At 44.5% G+C, this 19,128-nt stretch overlaps 1 protein-coding gene across 10 annotated transcripts in view; it reads left to right on the top strand.

Moving 5' to 3' along the window:
• dmd (dystrophin) overlaps positions 1-19,128 on the top strand; it is a 2,667,466-nt gene that overhangs the window by 1,028,254 nt on the left and 1,620,084 nt on the right. For all 10 annotated transcript variants that reach the window (XM_038802261.1, XM_038802266.1, XM_038802267.1 and 7 more), the window contains one exon: positions 3,020-3,192. In XM_038802261.1, coding sequence (XP_038658189.1) covers positions 3,020-3,192 — 173 coding nt within the window. The remainder of the gene's footprint in view (positions 1-3,019; positions 3,193-19,128) is intronic.

Here is a 19,128-nt window from a genome sequence, read left to right as displayed (position 1 = left end):
ATCCGTGCATGCGCAGTTGGGCCACATCTACCTGCGCATGCATGGGGGACTTCTTCATCGTACCGGCCCCGGCTCAACATGGCATGGGGGGTTCAGGGGCCGGCCGCACAAAAATGTAGGCCCGGGGGGGGAAGAGGCTGGCCCGCTGATTGGTGGGCCTCGATCGCGCGCCAGACCCCATCGGAGGCCCCCCCCCCCCCCCCGGCGCCGGCAGCACTCTGTCGTATCTGCGGGCTGCTCGGCCCATTCGGGCCGGAGAATCGGCGGCCCCGCCAATTCCAGCGGCCCGCGGCTGGTGCAGCGTCAAACACGCCAGCGCAAATTGCGCCGATTCTCGGCACCTCAGAGAATCGCGCGCCGGCGTTGTGGCGCGGTTGCGCCGATTCTCTGGCCCGGCCCGGGTCTCGGAGAATCGTGCCCTGTAGTGGGATAGGATGTGTAAAATATAGCTTTTTTAAAAAAACATCAGCTAACTTTTCATTTAAAAAAAAAAAAAATTATATTTTTGTGTATTTAGGTTTCACATTTAACTGGAAATATTTTTGTAACTTCTAAGTTTCAACCTGGGGCCTAAGTAAGGGGATAGACGATATCTATAGAACCCAATAGAATTCCAACAGTGCAGAAGGAGGCCATTCAGGACATCGAGTCTGCACCAACCCTCTGAAATAACACCCTACCCAAGCCCATGCCTCCACCCAATCCCCATAACCCAGTAACCCCACCTATCCTTTTGGACTCTAAGTGGGAATGTAACATGGTCAATCTACCTAACCCACACATCTTTGGACTGAGGGAGGAAACTGAAGCACCTGGAAGAAACCAACGTGGACACTGGGAGAACTTGCAAACTCCACCTGGTCACCCAAGGCTGTAATTAAACCCGGCATCGAACTGCTGGCAGCAGTTGGAACAGTTAATTGAGGAAACTAGGTTGATCTGGTCCCCTTATCTAAGGAAAGATATACTGACATTTAAAACAGTCCTGGGAAGGTTTACTAGGTTGATCCTGGGCATGGAAGGATTTTGTTCTGAGGATAGGTTAATTAGTTTGGGTTTTGGAATTTATAAGAATAAGATGTGACCTTATTGAAACATATTGATACATATAGGATGCTCAGGGGGCTTGACAGGGTAGATAGCGAGATGTTGCTTCTTCTTGTTGGAGACCCGAGGACCAGAAGGCACAGGGAGTGTTTCTCCGAACCCCGTGCCGGACCGGATAATCGCTGCAACCGCACCACGATGTCCCGATGTCGGCGCTTGATTCTCTGAGGTGCGGAGAATCGGCGCCATTTGCGGCGGCACATTTGGTGCGACGCCGGCAGCGGGCCGCCGAATCTCCGGCCTGGATGGGCCGAGCGGCCGCCCCGATACGAGAGTCCTGCCGGCACCGTTCACTCCTGGTCGCTGCCGGCAGGAACTCTGCGGGAACGCTCAGGGGGCGGCCTGTGGGGTGGGGAGGTGGACTCCTTCACATGGGAGGGTCCTCCGTTGGGGTCTGGCCCACGATTGGGGCCCACCAATTGGCGGGCTGGCCTCTTTTCCCCCCCCACGGCCTCTCTCCCTACTTTCCGGCGTGGCCGGCCCCTGAACACCCACCCCATGTTGGGCCGGGGCCGACGTGCGTAATAAGTTCCCCGCGCGTGCGCAAGATGGCGCGGCCCAACTGCGCATGCGAGGGTTGGTGCGGCTCCCATTTGAGGCCGCCTAAGGAGACTGGAGCGGCATGAACCGCTCCAGCACCGTGCTGGCCTCCTGTGGAGACCAGAATAGGTTGTGCCCGGGCCCTGTTCGCGCCATCGTGAAATGCGACGGTGTTCACAACGCCGCAAACACTTGGCCTCCATATCAGAGAATCGCCCCCATAGTCTCAGCCTAAGGGGTCACCACTTTAAGACAGATGAGGAGGAATTTCTTCTCATAAAATAGTGAACCTGTGGAATTCTTTACTGTATAGGGCTGTAGAGGCTGGGTCGTTAAGTATGTTCAAGGTTGCAATAGACAGATTTTTAATTAGTAAGGGAATCCATGGTTATGTGGATATAGTAAAAAACTGGAGTTAATAAACTTTATTATTGTCACAAGTAGGCTTACATCAACACTGCAATGAATTTAGTGTGAAAATCCCCAGTCGCTACATTCCGGCGCCAATTTGGGTACACTGAGGGTGAATTCAGAATGTCCAAATTGCCTAACAACATGAGCACCCGGGATCAGTCATGATTTTATTGAATGACGGAGCAGATTCGATAAGCCAAATGGCCTCTGACGGTCCTACTTCTCATTCTCTTGTTATACCTCCTCAACTCTCCCTCCTCTTAGCTGGCTTTGTTTTTCTTGCAACTTCTTGTGAAGTGCTTTGAGATGTTTTGAACATTAAAGGTGTTGTATAGGTGCAAGCTGTTGTGAAAATTCTTCAGCAGAAGTAAGAAACACAAAACTGACATACATGGTTGATTGAAAAGCAAAAATGATTTGAAGCACATATTTTTTTAGTGAATTCTGAATGTGTGGAATAAACTGCCACTAGAGACAAGGAGTACGACATCTATTTGAGGTTTCAATAGGAAGGATTGCTGTTCAGGGGAAGAAAAGTGCAGGAGTGTAGAATTGACACAGGTGTGTAATATCCCGACTAATGCAAATTTACTAGATAGAAACTTGACTGGAATGAGCTGAACAGATTTAATAGGCTTGTGTGTGAATTGCTGCCCTCATGCTTCATATTTGTATGTTCATGCGTATTCTTGAGTTTGCCATTAAATCACTATATATTTACGTACATGTCATTTTGTATGTGTGCTGCTAGATTCTTTTTCATTCTAATCAGTGTTTAGCCATAGGATGAATTGGATTAAACATTACTGTTTGATGGAATCATGCATTGTTGTATTGTGAAGGTCAGATTAAGATCTGACGGGAGCAATCTCTGCACTATTTTCTTTTCAGACTTCAAACAATTGCTATTGAAGTCATTCCAGCAGTCTGTGACTTCTTGTCTTAATACTTCCCTCAGATGTCGCAGTCCGTCACCACAACTCAGACGTCATTAACACAGACCATGCTAATGGAAACTGTAACCATGGTTACCACCAAAGAAAAAATTTCAGTAGCGCAGAAAGAGGAACTTCCTCCACCCCCTCCTCCTAAGAAGAGGCAAGTCCTTTTGGACTCTGAGCTCAGGAAGCGGTGAGTTAAAGAGCAATGTGAAGGCATTATGTTAACATTCTTGTTAGTAAAGAAGAAAAATTCTTATAATGTCATAGGTGGAACTATGCTGTTCTCTACTGTAATTTATACATTTACCAGGAATATCCATTGTTACCTATTTAAATCATGACATACACACTTTATACAAAATAAATTGGAATAAATTCTGATGTGTTTTATAATGGTACCTTGAGGTCTACCTGTTCCTACTGCTATAGAAAAAAAGTTAAGTGTATGCAATGTGCTTCAATTAATAAGCGCCAGATCTCCATCTAGTGTTTAAAATTATTATCACTAATGTCAGGTTGTTATTTTATACATTCATCAGGGAAAATAATAAAAGAGCATTTGCCACCACTATTCCTGTTTCTACAAATTTTGAAGTAATACTGTGTGATTATTTATATTTCCATATATTTCATTAATAGTTATGTCAGGTACAGAACACAGTCAAAAAACAGGATGAAATCAACGTGTGCAGAGGATTGTTGAAACATGAGGTCAGAAAAGAAAAGAGACAGTTGAAAATATTAGTAGGTAACTTAAAGGAGAACACAAAAATAGTTTATAAACAAATAAATTATGATCGGTAAAGGAATGGTAGGATTGATTATAGGGACAAAAGGGAAATCTTGTGGAAGTAGAGGGCATAGTGGAGGTGCTGAATAGGTGCTCTGCACCTGTGCTCACAAAAGAAAAGGATGAAGTTAACGTCACAGTAGAGATGGGGAAGTAGGGGTGTTGAGTCGGACAGAAATGGATCAAAGGATGTGCTAAGGAGGTTGGCATCACTCAAATTTAACATGCTACCCAGTCCAGATGGGTTGTGTCCCAGGTTGCTCAGGGAAACTAGGATGGAGATAGCAAACTACAGTCTTTCAATCCTCCTTGGATATTGAAGTGGTGCCAGGGGACAGGAGAATTGCTGGTAGGATATCGCTGTTCAGAAGAGGAAGCAGAGATAAATCTGATAACTGTAGGCCATTCGGTCTAATGCCATTGAGGAAACTACAAAAGACCACTGTCAAGGACAAAATTAATTCTCATTTGCAGAAGCATGAATTAATAAGGGACAGTCGGCAAATATTTGTTAAAGGAAAATTGTGTCTGATTAACTTTATTGAAGTAATAGAGAGGATTGATAAAGGAAGTCCAATGAACTTTCAAAAGGCATATGATAAAGTTCCTGGTTGCAGACTTATTTGAAAGATAGATGCACAGGCCATTAAAGAGGTGGTGCTTACTCGGGTTTGAAATTGGTTAAGGAATAGTGGCGAGCATCAATTTTTCTGACTGGAAGGGCATATGCAGTGGAGTCCAGCTGGGGTAGCTATCCGAACCATTGATTATTTTATACATAAATGAGTTGCGGCAGATCTTTGCATGAATGTGAGGGTGGAAAAGAAGCAGGAGAGCCTGAAACGTTGCATTGCAGGTTGGCAGTCTGGTTTGCCAGTATCGTCTCACTCCTGGACCATTGTCTTAGAGATGGGATTGATGATGAAAGGACTACCCACCTGCAAGCAGTGGGTAGCCAATTAAGGCAAGCTGATGGGCAGTTCAAGGCAATAATCAGGGACCGACTGAACTGCTGGCCAGAATTTCCGGCAAGTTTTGAGGTTCCTCTTGTCTATCTGGATACAGTTACAGACACAGGTCACTCTGTGGAGGGGCTTCTCCTCCAAGGTGATGGCCTGGCAACTGAGGCTATTTTAATGCTATTTTTTTAATTAAAGTTGCTGTAAGGGAGCCTCAAGATGAAGGTGCCCTGTCGCACCCTTACCTGCAACTACAGGTTGCAGTTCCTTCTGTACTGGAGGGCCTCCTATTGGCCTTCCAGTTTTGTGAGCCTGCTACAGAGAGTGAATGTGCTCTGTCCATTAATTGGGCAATTTCGGAAAATTCACTGCCACTTACTGCTCCTGACACTGTTCAGAGTCAAACCGCCATTTGACTCTGAAGTTGGGGTCCCAACCAAAAGCCTTGCCCTTTTTTCTCTTTCACAAGATGTGGGCATCATTGGCGAGCCCAGCATTTATTGCCCTTCCCTAATTTGTCTTGAGATGATAGTGAGTCACCTTGAATTGATGGAATCCATGTGGTGTTCGAACATTTGCAGTGCGATTAGAAAGGGAATTCTCGGATTATGACCCAGCAAGAGTGAAAGAACAACAAGTCAGGATGGTGTGTGGCTTGAAAGGGAACTTGATGTTGTGGTGTTCCCATGCACTTGTCCTTCTCTTCTTGGTGCAGAGGTCACAGATTTTGAAGGCACTGAGGAAGGAACCTGGTGAGTTGCTGCAGCGCATCTTGTAGATGGGACACATAGCCATTGTGGATAAAGGGCTAATTTCAGATGTGGGTCATACAGATCTGGGAATATAATGAATAATGAGCATAATACAAGCAAGGTTTAGCAGGATACAGATGGAATAGTGAAATGGACAGAAAAATGACAGATGTAATATGTCAAACAATGTGGCATGATGTACTTTGGGGGAAACAAAATTGAAACACACTATAATCTAAATGGTGGTTTAGATCTTAAAAAAGAACAAAAGGGCCTTGGGAGTATATATTCACAAATATCGCGGGGAAGGGGGTGGGGGGGGATTCTCCGGCCGTGTCCGCCCAGCGACCAGAGAATCCCGCCCGAGGTCAATGAAATTTTCCATTGTACGCAGCTCACGTGTGCCGTTCTTGCAGCGGGCGGGCCGGGAGAATCCAGCCCATAGAAACACAGAGGTCTACATCACAGAAAAGGCCCATCCCACCTGCATCAATCAAAACAACCACCTAACTATTCCAATCCCATTTTCCAGTACCTGTCCCATAGCCTTGTATGTCTTGGCTGTTATGGGGGGGTCTCTGCCTCCAACATACTTTCAGGCAATGCGTTTCAGACTCCCACCACTCTCTGGGTGAAAAGGTTTTCCCTACATCCCCTCTAAATCTCCTGTTCCTTACCTTAAATCTTTGCCCACTGGTCATTGAGTTCCCACCCAAGGGGAAAAGCTTCTTCCTGTCTACTCAATGCCCCTTATAATTTTATACATCTCAATCATGTCTCCCCACAGTCTCCTCTGCTCCAAGGTAAACAACTCCAGTCCATCCAATCTCTCTTCATAACTGAAACTTTCCAACCCAGGGAACATTCTGATAAATCAAGACTGCACCCTTTCCGGTGCTATCGCATCTGTCCTATAATGTGGAATCCAGAACTGCATGCTATACTCTAGCTGTGGCCTAACCAACGTTTTATACAGTTCCAGCATAACCTCCCTGCTCTTAAACTCTCTGCCTCAGCTAGTAAAGGCAAGTATACCATATGCCTTAACCACTGTATCCACCTGCCCTGCTACCTTAAGGGACTGGTGTACATCCACCAAGATCCCTCTGATTATCGGTGCTTCCCAGGGTCCTGCCATTTATTATGTATTTATTATTTATTACTTGTTTATCCTGCCCAAGTGCATCACTTCGCACTTATCCGGATTGAATTCCATTTGCCACTGATAAGCCCATATGACCACCCTATCTATATCCTCCTGTCATCTAAGGCTATCCTTCTCACTATTTATCTCCCTCCCAATTCTCGTTTCATCTGCAAAGTTACTAATCAACCCTCCTACGTTCAATTCTAAAAGATTTATATAAACTACAACAGCAAGGACCCCACCGCTGATCCCTGTGGGACTCCCCTGGACACACTCTTCAAGTCAGAACAAGACTGCCGCTCAATCATCACCCTCTGCTTTGTGCTACTCAGGCAATTCTGCATCCAATTTACCAAATGTCCTTGGATCCCATGTGCAACCTAATAGAAATTCTTGCTGAAGTCTCGACCATGTCAAATGCATTGTCTTTCACCTGCACTCCTGGTAAACTCTTTGAAAAGTTCAATCAAGTTGGTCAGACATGATCTCCCCTTAAAAAAATAATTCTACATGTTCTTGAGTAATCCCTGCCTCTTAAAATACAGATTAATTCTGTCTCTCAGAATGCTTCCAATAGTTTCCTCACCACTGAGATTTGCATTTTCCTGGTTTACCCCTTCCTCCCTTCTTGAATAATGGATCACGGACCATGGTGGCACAGTTGCACAATGGTTAGCACTGCTGCCTCATAGCACCAGGGACCTGGGTTCAATTCCGACCATGCGTTCCCCCATATCTGCGTGGGTTTCCTCTGGATGCTCCAGTTTACTCCCACAGTCCAAAGATGTGCAGGTGAGGTGGATTGGCCATGCTAAATTGCCACTTGTTGTTCAAGGGTGAGGTAAGGTTAAGGGGATAGGGCAGAGGCATGGGCCAAGGTGGGATGCTGTTTTGGAGGGTCAGTTCAGACTGAATGGGCTGCACTGTAGCGATTATATGATGATTGACTATCCTCCAGTCCTCTGGCACCTCTCCTGTGGCCAGAGAGGGATTGAAAATTATTGCAGTGTCCCTGCTATTTACCTCTCTTACCCCATTCAACAGCCTGGGATGCATTTCATCCATCCTTGGAGATTTATCCACTTTTAAGCCTTCCACACCACTAAGAAACTTCTGTTGGTGAGATCTGGAACACACTTAAAAGGATGGTGGAATTTTATTCCATAGGAACCTTTAGAAGGTGATAGGACATGAATTTGTAGAGCACCTACTTGCAGGTATCAACCCAGTGGCAGGCAGGAGGCACACCACAGGATGTGCACAAACTATAGCTGGCATATTTTCTTGCTGGCTTCACTGATGTGGGAGGAGGCCCATCATTCAAATGTATTCATTCAGTGCCTGCCAGATGGCCCCAAGTCATGAAGAGAGAGTGTGGGGGTGGGGGGCATTGAGAGACACCCCTTCACCCACAAACCCTCTTGCTCAACTGTGGTCTGGATCATGGGCTTCAGGTGGGTGTCATTCCAGCTGCAAGCCAATACCTTACAGCAGTGGCACTGCTGTTAAAAAGCGATGTTGGCCTCTCATTGGCAGAAACACTCTTGTTGAAAGACTTTTGACACCAGAGTCCTCATCACAAGGAAAGGCTATCCAAATGAAACCTACTACTGGGTTGGTATTCCTAAAATGTTGCAATGTGCCGACTCTTCCCAGCCATTCAGTTTCCATAGAACCATAGAATTGCTACAGCACAGAAGGAGGCGATCGCGTCTGCACCGACCCTGTGAAAGAGGACTGTATCGAGGCCCACTCCACCACCCTGTCCCTGAAACCTAACCTGTTCATTCCTGTACACTAACGGGCAATTGACCATGGCGAATCCACCTAAGCTGCACACCTTTGGACTGAGGGAGGAAATCTGAGCATCGGGAGTAAACCCACGCAGACAGGAGGAGAATGTACGAACTCCACACAGACAGTCTCCCAAGTCAGGAATTGTACCCTTGTCCCTGGCATTGTGAGGCAGCAGTGCTGACCACTGTACCACATTGAGGCAATACTTCCTGTGTGCAGTTGGCCTCTTCAATTTTCTAGGTTACAGCATGGAATGCCTGCACTATTTGGTGCAAGAGGGAATCCATACACACATTTGTTTCTAATTGTTGTCTTACGTACTTCAGTTGGCTTTGCACCTCAGCCAAGAGAATTCCCCTCTCCTTTCCCATTCCAATCCTGGGAAAGATGGAAGGGGGTGGTTTGTGTCAGGATCCCAACCTGACACTCTGCAATTTATGCATTGTCAAACCTACTTCCACCAGCCTGGGAAAATTCCACCCTTAATTGCTGCAGAGAACTGTGAGTACATTTGAATGCATGTTGGATTTTTGTCCTTTCCCCTTTGTTTAAATTGTACAATTGTGTTGAGTCCTGATAAAATTACTGTTGTTACTGTCCTAAATGATTTACTCATTCCACTTGCTTGAGAGAGGAAAATTAACATTAGCAACAGTGTGATTAACTCCAAGGCACTGAAGTTCAACTGTGCATCGTTTAGTTCCTTCTTCTCATACTCTTGGATTTAGTAACCATCTTCCTGATGATGCTATTGGCACTCAATGTTTAAAGAAAAATGTCAAAAAAAATCAAAGGTGTGTCAAAGTTGATGATATTCCTTTTCAATTAAATTAAAGATGTTCTTTAATTACCGCTCTTTCCAGTAGAACAGCACTTATTCTAATTGAGGTTATAAGGTGAGTGACCTAGCTTCATAATGTAGAACAGTACCAAGACTGAAAAGAGAAAATGAAGTAAATTATGAAACAGTGATTAGGTGTGAATAACCTTGGGTTTTAAAAGCCTGGAGATTGTAGGAGGAGGGAATGACTGAGGAAGATAAGCAATTCCATAAGACAACACAGTGTAAATCTTGATTTTAATTCCATTAAATTTCTTATCTACATGCTGCCCCATGACATAATCTAGAAATGATGTGGAGATGCCGGCGTTGGACTGGGGTGAGCCCAGTAAGAAGTCTTACAACATCAGGTTAAAGTCCAACAGGTTTGTTTCAAACACGAGCTTTCGGAGCGCAGCTCCTTCTTCAGGTGACTGGAGAGGTATGATCCAGAAACATTTATATAGACAAAGTCAGCGATGCCGGACAATGCTTGGAATGCGAGAATTTGCAGGTAATCAAATCATTACAGATCCAGAGTCAGGTTAAAGAGGTGTGAATTGTCTCGAGCCAGAACAGTTGGTGGAATTTTGCAAGTCCAGGCCAGATGGTGGGGAGTGGATGTAATGCGACATGAATCCAAGATCCCGGTTGAGGCCGCACTCATGCGTGCGGAACTTAGCTATAAGTTTTTGCTCGGCAATTCTGCGTTGTCGCGTGTCCTGAAGGCTGCCTTGAAGAATGCTTACCCGGAGATCAGAGGCTGAATGCCCTTGACTGCTGAAGTGTTCCCCAACTGGAAGGGAACATTCCTGCCTGGTGATTGTCGCACGGTGCCCGTTCATTCGTTCTGAAGGCTGGGTAATTTGCTGCAAACAATGGTTTGTTTGAGGTTGCGCGGTTGTTTGAAGGCCAGTAGTGGGGGTGTGGGGATGACCTTGGCAAGATGTTCATCTTCATTGATGATGTGTTGAAGGCTGCGAAGAAGATGTCGTAGTTTCTCCGCCCCAGGAAAGTACTGGACGACGAAGGGTACTCTGTTAGTGGTGTACTGTGTTTGTCTTCTGAGAAGGTCGGTGCGGTTCTTTTGCTGTGGCACATTGGAACTGTCGATCGATGAGTCGAGCGCCATATCCCATTCGTACGAGGGCATCTTTCAGCCTCTGTAGGTGTCTGTTACGCTCCTCCTCGTCTGAGCAGATCCTGTGTATACGGAGGGCTTGTCCATAGGGGATGGCTTCTTTAATGTGTTTTGGGTGAAAGCTGGAGAAGTGGAGCATCGTTAGGTTGTCTGTGGGCTTGCGGTAAAGCGAAGTGCTGAGGTGACCGTCCTTGATGGAGATGAGTGTGTCCAAGAATGCAACAGAATTTGGAGAATAGTCCATGGTGAGTCTGATGGTGGGATGGAATTTATTGATCTCATCGTGTAGTCGTTTCAGTGATTCTTCGCTGTGGGTCCAAAGGAAAATATGTCATCGATGTATCTGGTGTATAGCGTCGGTTGAAGGTCCTGTGCGGTGAGGAAGTCTTGTTCAAACTTGTGCATGAAGATATTGGCATATTGAGGTGCGAATTTGGTCCCCATGGCTGTTCCATGTGTCTGGATGAAGAATTTGTTGTCAAAGGTGAAGACGTTGTGATCTAGAATGAAGCGTATGAGTTGCAGAATTGCGTCTGGAGATTGGCAGTTGTCAGTGTTGTCTACGACATCTTCTTCGCAGCCTTCAACACATCATCAATGAAGATGAACATCTTGCCAAGGTCATCCCCACACCCCCACTACTGGCCTTCAAACAACCGCGCAACCTCAAACAAACCATTGTTTGCAGCAAATTACCCAGCCTTCAGAACAGCGACCACGACACCACACAACCCTGCCAGGGCAATCTCTGCAAGACATGCCAGATCATCGACTTGGATACCACCATTACACGTGGAAACACCACCCACCAGGTACGCGGCACATACTCGTGCGACTCAACCAATGTAGTCTACCTCATACGCTGCAGGAAAGGATGCCCCGAAGCGTGGTACATTGGCGAGACCATGCAGACACTGCGACAACGAATGAACGGGCACCATGCGACAATCACCAGGCAGGAATGTTCCCTTCCAGTTGGGGAACACTTCAGCAGTCAAGGGCATTCAGCCTCTGATCTCCAGGTAAGCGTTCTTCAAGGCAGCCTTCAGGACATGCGACAACGCAGAATTGCCGAGCAAAAATTTATAGCTAAGTTCCGCACGCATGAGTGCGGCCTCAACCGGGATCTTGGATTCATGTCGCATTACATCCACTCCCCACCATCTGGCCTGGACTTGCAAAATTCCACCAACTGTTCTGGCTCGAGACAATTCACACCTCTTTAACCTGTCTCTGGATCTGTAATGATTTGATTACCTGCAAATTCTCACATTCCAAGCATTGTCCGGCATCGCTGACTTTGTCTATATAAATGTTTCTGGATCATACCTCTCCAGTCACCTGAGGAAGGAGCAGTGCTCCGAAAGCTCTTGTTTGAAACAAACCTGTTGGACTTTAACCTGGTGTTGTAAGACTTCTTACTATAATCGAGAAACACAATGTTAGGTTGCACACGTACATTGCCAGTACCCAGCTCTACCTCTCTACCACCTCTGCCCATCCTTCCACTGTCTCTGCTTTGTTACACTATTGACAAGCAGAAACTGCCACCGACTAAATTCGGGGAAATCAAAAGCCATTGTCTTCTGTCACTTCATCCCTCTGACAATTTTCAGAGGCTGAACCGGACCATCCCCTACGTTGGTACTTTATTTGATACTGAAATTAACTTCTGATCACTAATTCAGGCCATCACCTAGACAGCCTACTATCAGCTGGCCAACCTCCCAGCCTCAAACCTTGATAAACCTGAGTACATCGAAAGCTCTGCTGTTCACTTCCCAATTTCCAATCACCATCATCTCTCGACACTGATCTACGTTGGCTCCAGGTAAAGCAATGCCCTCATTTTAAATTTTCATCCTTGTTTTAAAATTACTCTATGTCCTCGCCTGTCCCCATTTCAATAATCTCCTTCACTCCTCTGAAATCAGTACCCTCACCAATTCTGACCTTTACACATAGCTTTAACTTAATCTTTAAACTGTATAAAATTAAGGAAGTATCAGTTTCATTTTATGGTCATTTTTCTCTTGTCTTTTTTCCCTCCAAAATCTGCCCAGTTGTTCTGAACCGCAAGCTAATTTTTGTGAGAAATGTTGAGAAGTATTTGGGTTGTGTTCAAGCTTCGAGTTTTGGCAGAATTTGACACAAGCATTTTAAACTGGAAGCCAATTATATTCCTCCCACAAAATCATTTGAAGTGCATGCAATTTTGTGAAATGAAAATGAAAACAATTATTGGTTCAGCAGTTTAACAGGTGCTGAATAATGGATTGTGTTAATCATGCCGATTACCTTCAATCTCACACCAAACAGGATTGATTGTTCATGGGTAATGAAAAAACTGCTTGCCAAACACTCCTCCCCATATTTAGTTGCCAAATATGCAATGGGACTGCAATGGGTTGAATTCTTTGGAGCCTTTCCAAAGATTTTTTGAATTTTGTCCCTCTATTTCTTCTAACTTTCATTTCTGTGTGGTTTCCTGCTCACTCCACAAGTGCACTCCTGCATCAATCTAAATCTGCTTAACTATACAATTATCAAGGTGGGCAGATAAATGGAGAATAAAAATAAAAAGTTTGCCTCTGGTTATGGGATTCTTTTATCGAGTCCTATTTTTAAAACTTACTGGTGGCAAAATGTGTTTGCATAATGCTCATATTTTCAATACCATGTCTGCTGTTTTGGCTCCAAAATGGTATCCACAGCATGTGCATGCTTCTGCTGCAAGCCATGTTGAATACCGTCTTCAGTCAGGCATTATAACTTGCACAGGAAGGATAGACCAATAGTATGTTGGGTAGGTTGATCATAACATCAGTCAGCATGTAAAGTGGGTTTGGTGCCAAAACTACCATTTTGGAGCCCAACATTCCAGCTAACTGCATTAACCTCTCTTAACCACACACAGCTCAAAATGTATTCCGCATCAGTAAGGACCTCCCCTGTCATTTTATTTAAAGGGATCATTAACTACTTTCATGTCTGTGGCTTATATTTTTGTACCAACAGTTGTTGATTTTGCAGAGTGTTTGGAGGTTTGTTCTGTAATTTAAGGTATTGAAGTCTACAGGGAGTGGTGTGGCAGTTTGTGATGAACTTGCTCCTGTTTTCACGGATTCTGCTCATTCATGGACATTCATGGACCACTTGCTCTCCACAATGGGCACAATAGTCTGGAATCCCATTGGCTTGAGCAGGAAAAAGAGGATGGGCAGAGATTACACAAAGAAAGGGCAAGCCACTGGAAGGGGAAGACAACGGCATTCAACGGCCATATCCACACAGTCTTTGGGAACAATTCTTCTACCTCAGCCTCGTCAAAGCCTCTCTTTCACTTAAGGAGTTGTTCACTAAAATCTTACACCTGTTGTGACAGCAGATTAAGAGCAGAGCTAGGACAGCATTCCAGGTGGCTGTAACGCTCACTGTGACCATGAAGCTCCATGCATTGGACTTATTCCAGTTTAGATCAGGTGATATTTGCAACATCTCCCAATTTTCCATCTATTGTATGTCAAGGGAAGTCACTGAATCTCTGTAATCAAAGAGAGTGGAATATGTTCCTTTCACTCTTGAGATATAAGAGTGAGCATGTGGCTACACGAGGAATGCAGTGACAATGACTGCACATAGGTCATTTTTTTCTGTTGGCTGTATATAAATTCTGAGATGTACAGCAACCAGAAAGGATTCCACTCCCTTGATCTTTGGTTATTGCATGATCATATGCAGTGGATCATGCAGTTCACACCATGGTATCCCAGCAGCAATCATGATGCTTATTCTACGGCAGTCTACTCCATCATCTGCATTTAAACTAGCACAACAAACCAGAGGATGGCTACTGGGCAGCAAGGTTTATCCACTTACTGCTTGACTCATGATTTCAGTGTGCAATTCATGCACATCTGGGAGGGTGCATATAATAAGAATCATGCAACCACAACAAATCCAAATGAACAGACCACGGGGTGTTTATCTGAAGCAACCCCACTGTACTTAGTAAAACTGGTGTCAGGATTTGTGTTGATTTACATGCTGCACGATCTCTGCATGAACTATCATGAGCAACATGCCTGCTGTTCTTGTCAGCAGGTATATGGCGAACAGCTGAGAGAAGAGGAGGAGGGAGAAGGAGAAGAGTGAGGCAACCAACCTGGCTGAACAAATTTTCTGTGAATTACTCAGCAGACATTTTGTACTAGTTAATGCAAGCCCAATTCGTAGTTTACCCTTTCACCAATAGTTCTGCAGCTTACTTTTGTTACTGACCATCATGCTGTTCTCTTGGTCACAATGCTTAAGATAAAAGCCACCACAAAACAAACATTCCAAACCAAATTTATGAACCAATCCATTCAATATTCCATACAAAAGTCAACTAATACCTGTTAATTCCCTGAGTTCATGAAGTTTGCCTTTGCCAGTGCTTCTATACAGTGCTACACCACTGCAACATGGCTGATGCTGGATTACTGACTTTCAGTGGCAGATGGTCTTGCGGGATGATTTCAACCAGCTTTTTACATAGCTTGTCTTGCCTTCGGACTGCACCACTTCAGCATGGGTGACAGCAGTCTGGGCTGGCCAGTTGACAGTAAAAACAATGGCACCAGTGGAGTGAAATGGCGGGAGGGTGATGTTGTTGTCTTGAGATAGGAGAGTGCCGTTGCCACTGTTCCAAGATGATGCCTGAACAATCTCAGTATTGTGATGGAGTGCAGATTGCTGGGCTTTTATGATGCTGTGCAAGTCTATTGGTGCACAGATCTCTAGCTATGGTGGCAGCAAGCTGACCTTCTCTGACTTCAATCTGGAAGATCACAGCAGTACACAGATGTTGGGTGGCTTCTGCTTGTGCCACAATGGAAGTTAAGCCATCGACCATCAGACACAGCAATATGTTTGGCTCCAAAAGTGAATTCACCACTTCACTACAGAGGATGGGTTTCAAGCACTACACAAACACTGTGAGAATGCAGGCTTTCTGTCACCAGATACAGATCCCACCTTAATCTCGCCTGTAAAGTATGCACAGTGTCCGTATTTGAATTGGTGAGAGTGAAAGATGATTTTCCTTCATTTATCATTGTCTTCTTGCTATTCCATCTTTTTCTCTTCTTTGCTGCCTGGCAAGGTGACACTTCATGGGTATCTGAAAGGTGAAAGATACAACGATAAGGTTGTAGTTCAGGGAGGGGGTAAAGCAAGATGTGCATGCTTACAAACATTTGCAACTTGTAAATCAGAAAAGGGTGTGGGATGTGAGAAGGAGGATTAGGTGTGAGGATAATTTAATCTTCCATGGCTTTGGCCCTGCTGCTGGCCATGGCCTCAATAATAGCTGCATTCTGACGACCACTATTTCTTCAGTTAGGTGCTGCTGTCTTCAGTTATGCAACATCTTATATAATGAGAGAAATGTGTGTAGTGGTGCAGTCTGTTTGAGCCAAGTAGCTGCAAAGGTTAAATTGCTGGCAGTGCGTACAAGCTTGAGATGTTGGGTTGAAGCTTGCATTGGTGCTAGGTGTGTGAGGATGAGGTAAAGCTATGAATAATAAAAATAAATTAAAGCAAAATATTGTGGATGCTGGAAATCTAAAATAAAAACAGAAAATGCTGGATAAATTCAATGGGTCTGTCAGCATCTGTGGAGAGAAACAGAGTTGGTACTTCAGATCTAAATTATCCTTCTACAAAACTACAAAGCTATGAATGTTGGGTATGAAAGAAAGACTTGTATTTATTTTGAGTAAGTAAGTAAAGCCGCCATAGTCCTAATTGACCATTGGCTGCTTTCCCCTTTGAGGGGGAGTGCTGACTGGTGGTGATGTAATCTGAGGATCACCACACCTCAGACGAGGAGCAAGGTTGAGAAGGCGGGATCTTCATGAATAGCCTATTTATGTAACACATTTAACAACCACAAAATGCCCAAAAATGTTTCACAGCCATTGAAGTACTGTTGAAGTATCGTAAAATGTAGGAATTGATGAGTTGTGTTTGATGACTGGTGAGTGGTCAGGTGAATTGACTTGTGTTATGAGGCTTATGTTTCAAGTGTGAAGAGATGGCATTTGAAGGTGTATTCACTGCTCTCTACCTTGAAAGTGAAATTATTGAATTTACTGTGGCACTTCATTCAGATACACAGGGTTATGCTATCTGGTCTCATTGCCTTTGCAGTATTAGTCTGTGTGGGGGGGGGGCTTCTGTGGATAGAGGACATCACTTCCTCTTCTGAACCCAAGGTGCAATGTCTGAGAACCTTAAAGTCCATTTCCTCTCCCATGTTGCTCCATTATTGTTTCTCTCTTCATGGAGGCCACACTTTCTTCCTCAACAGCTTCCAGCACCTGCTGCTTCTGGAATGCTCCTCCCCTTTAAGAGATGCAAACTGGCTTTAAGTAATATAGTAGCTTTACATGGCGCTAGTCTCACATGAACGTAGGCCCTTCATGAGATTTGCATCCACTCAAAAGCTTTTAGCACTGGGTGAAATGCTATAATCATTTAAATGAGCAGGCAGTACATAATCTTGCATGCTGCCTCTGTCAGAAGGAAACATTACATCTGATGTTAAATTTGTTGCCAGAGTTCAAGTATTGATTTTTCAGCAAACCAAGGATTTGCCTTCAATTAAGACTTCCGAGATGGAATACCATATTTAAATCGGGAAGAGGAACAGCAACTTTGAGAGCAGTTAGAAGAATCCATGCACCCTCGGGAATGGTCCTAGTTCAGACCCAGTGAGCTTAACATCACAAAAATACAGATGGGCAGTAAGGAATAGAATACTGGTCTTGACATGCTGCATAAATTAATACAATATGAGCAATGTGATTGTAGCAATGTTGCCATGTTATTTCCAGTGTTACGATACGATGCAAGTGTGACAATATGTATATTGTAAGGATAATGAACAGTTAACAATTTAATATAACTGCATCCAACGACTAGATGATGATCAAGAGCATAAACGTGGATCTCGTGATACTCTTGATTTGGGGAGAAAGTTGTTAAGCGAGAGAGAGAATAGTCATGCTTTCAGGAGCTCTGTAATTAGAATCATTGATTTAGTTGATCTGTATCATTTATATCTTGACAAGCAAGTCAAATCTATTTAGTTTTTGTGTTAATAAGTTAGCTTTATTCAAAACTTAGCTTGTAGTTGATCTGTATCTTTTATATCTTAGCAAGCAAGTCAAAACTATTTAGTTGCAATGTTAATAAATTAGCTTTGTTCAAAATTTAGCTTGATGTTCTTTGATGTTCTACACTTCGAAGCCATCCTCACTCAGAAAGCAAAGAACATCACAGCAAGGGGTATAATTCAGCTGACTCAGGTTAGGGTCCACTGGATGGCTTCTTTGGTGGGGCATTTCTTGGTGGCGACAGCAACAATAAACAACCCACTGTGCAATGGCACTTTGCTGTTTTTTGACTTTGGGGAGTTTTTCCCAACTGAGGCCGCACTTAGAGGGATTTCCAGAAAAGGCTCCCCGCAGATCGTGGTGCCATTTTGTTCAGCAGCTCCGATATTTTCCACCACCACCCCCTTTTAAGTCCCCCCCCCCCCCCCCCATTTCTGACCACCACCCCCAACCTTGGGGAGGACACTGGGAACCCTTATTCAGCCTTCCTCACCCCCTTTCATCTCGGCAAGGCCTCCCTCAGCACCTGGCAGTGCCAATCTGGCACCTGGGCACCCTGGCGGCGCCTGGCTAGTAGTGCCAAGGTGCCTGAGCAATGCCAGGGTGCCACGCTGCTCCATCCTCAACCATCCGGGGGTCTCCAATGGCCTGGGAAACCCCATTTTCAGGTGCCATTACGCCAGTTCCACGATTGTGTGTTAGCCATTTAGCTGCTGTTGTATAAAGAGTCAAAAGTTCTGCTCCTTCAACACAACTCTGTACAAAAACTCTATCATCACATCACATGCCTCAACGGCCACCTGAAGCTTCTTGACATATCACTGTCAATTATTGGATACTTAACATAAATGAGACATTTAATTGGAATGTCTCTTAACCCATTCTTAACATTGTGTAATGAAAGATGCCCTCACACGGTCTCCCAGGAGCAGCCAGTGAGTTCCGGATGAATTCAGCATCTGGGTATTTACGGCTCATTTAAATCTTCAGATCTGCATCTTGCCCAACCGGGGCAAGATTCAAATTGTGGCAGGCGGGGCGACTCGCGATCGGCCCGATGCCTTGCGCAGCGCCCAGTGTACCATTTATGCCTGGATCGGCACTGGACACAACAGGGTTTGCAGAATCTAACCCAGAGTCCAAATAACACAGAGTCTCCGACAAGTGCAATCATTTTATGGATTGTTCCTCCCAATTAGAAATGAGAATACATGTCATCATTCATGCAACATATGGACTTTACTCCCAGGAACGTTAACAGTCCAGTAGATTAAAAATAGACATATCAAATGGACATGTGAATGACAAATTATGTATTCATCATGTTGCATGTTCTGCCAAATAAAGACATTTATTGCACCATTGCACTGTAGACAACTACGAAGACGACAGTCAATGTTAAATGTTCAGTCTGCTTGGTTTATTTACTCTGAAGGATTCACATTTCACACTCTAAATTTCAGAACTGTTCCTTTTAATGCAATGAATTTGATAAAGTGAAGCTCACTTGCAGACATTTCATTTATAATAATTATAGATATGACTTGTCCCATTTAA

This window comes from Scyliorhinus canicula, chromosome 7 (genome assembly GCF_902713615.1).
Source record: "Scyliorhinus canicula chromosome 7, sScyCan1.1, whole genome shotgun sequence".
In the NCBI taxonomy this organism is placed as follows: Eukaryota; Metazoa; Chordata; class Chondrichthyes; order Carcharhiniformes; family Scyliorhinidae; genus Scyliorhinus; species Scyliorhinus canicula.
The sequence above is the reverse complement of the archived record's forward strand: the minus strand, read 5'-3'. Positions and strand labels throughout refer to the sequence as shown.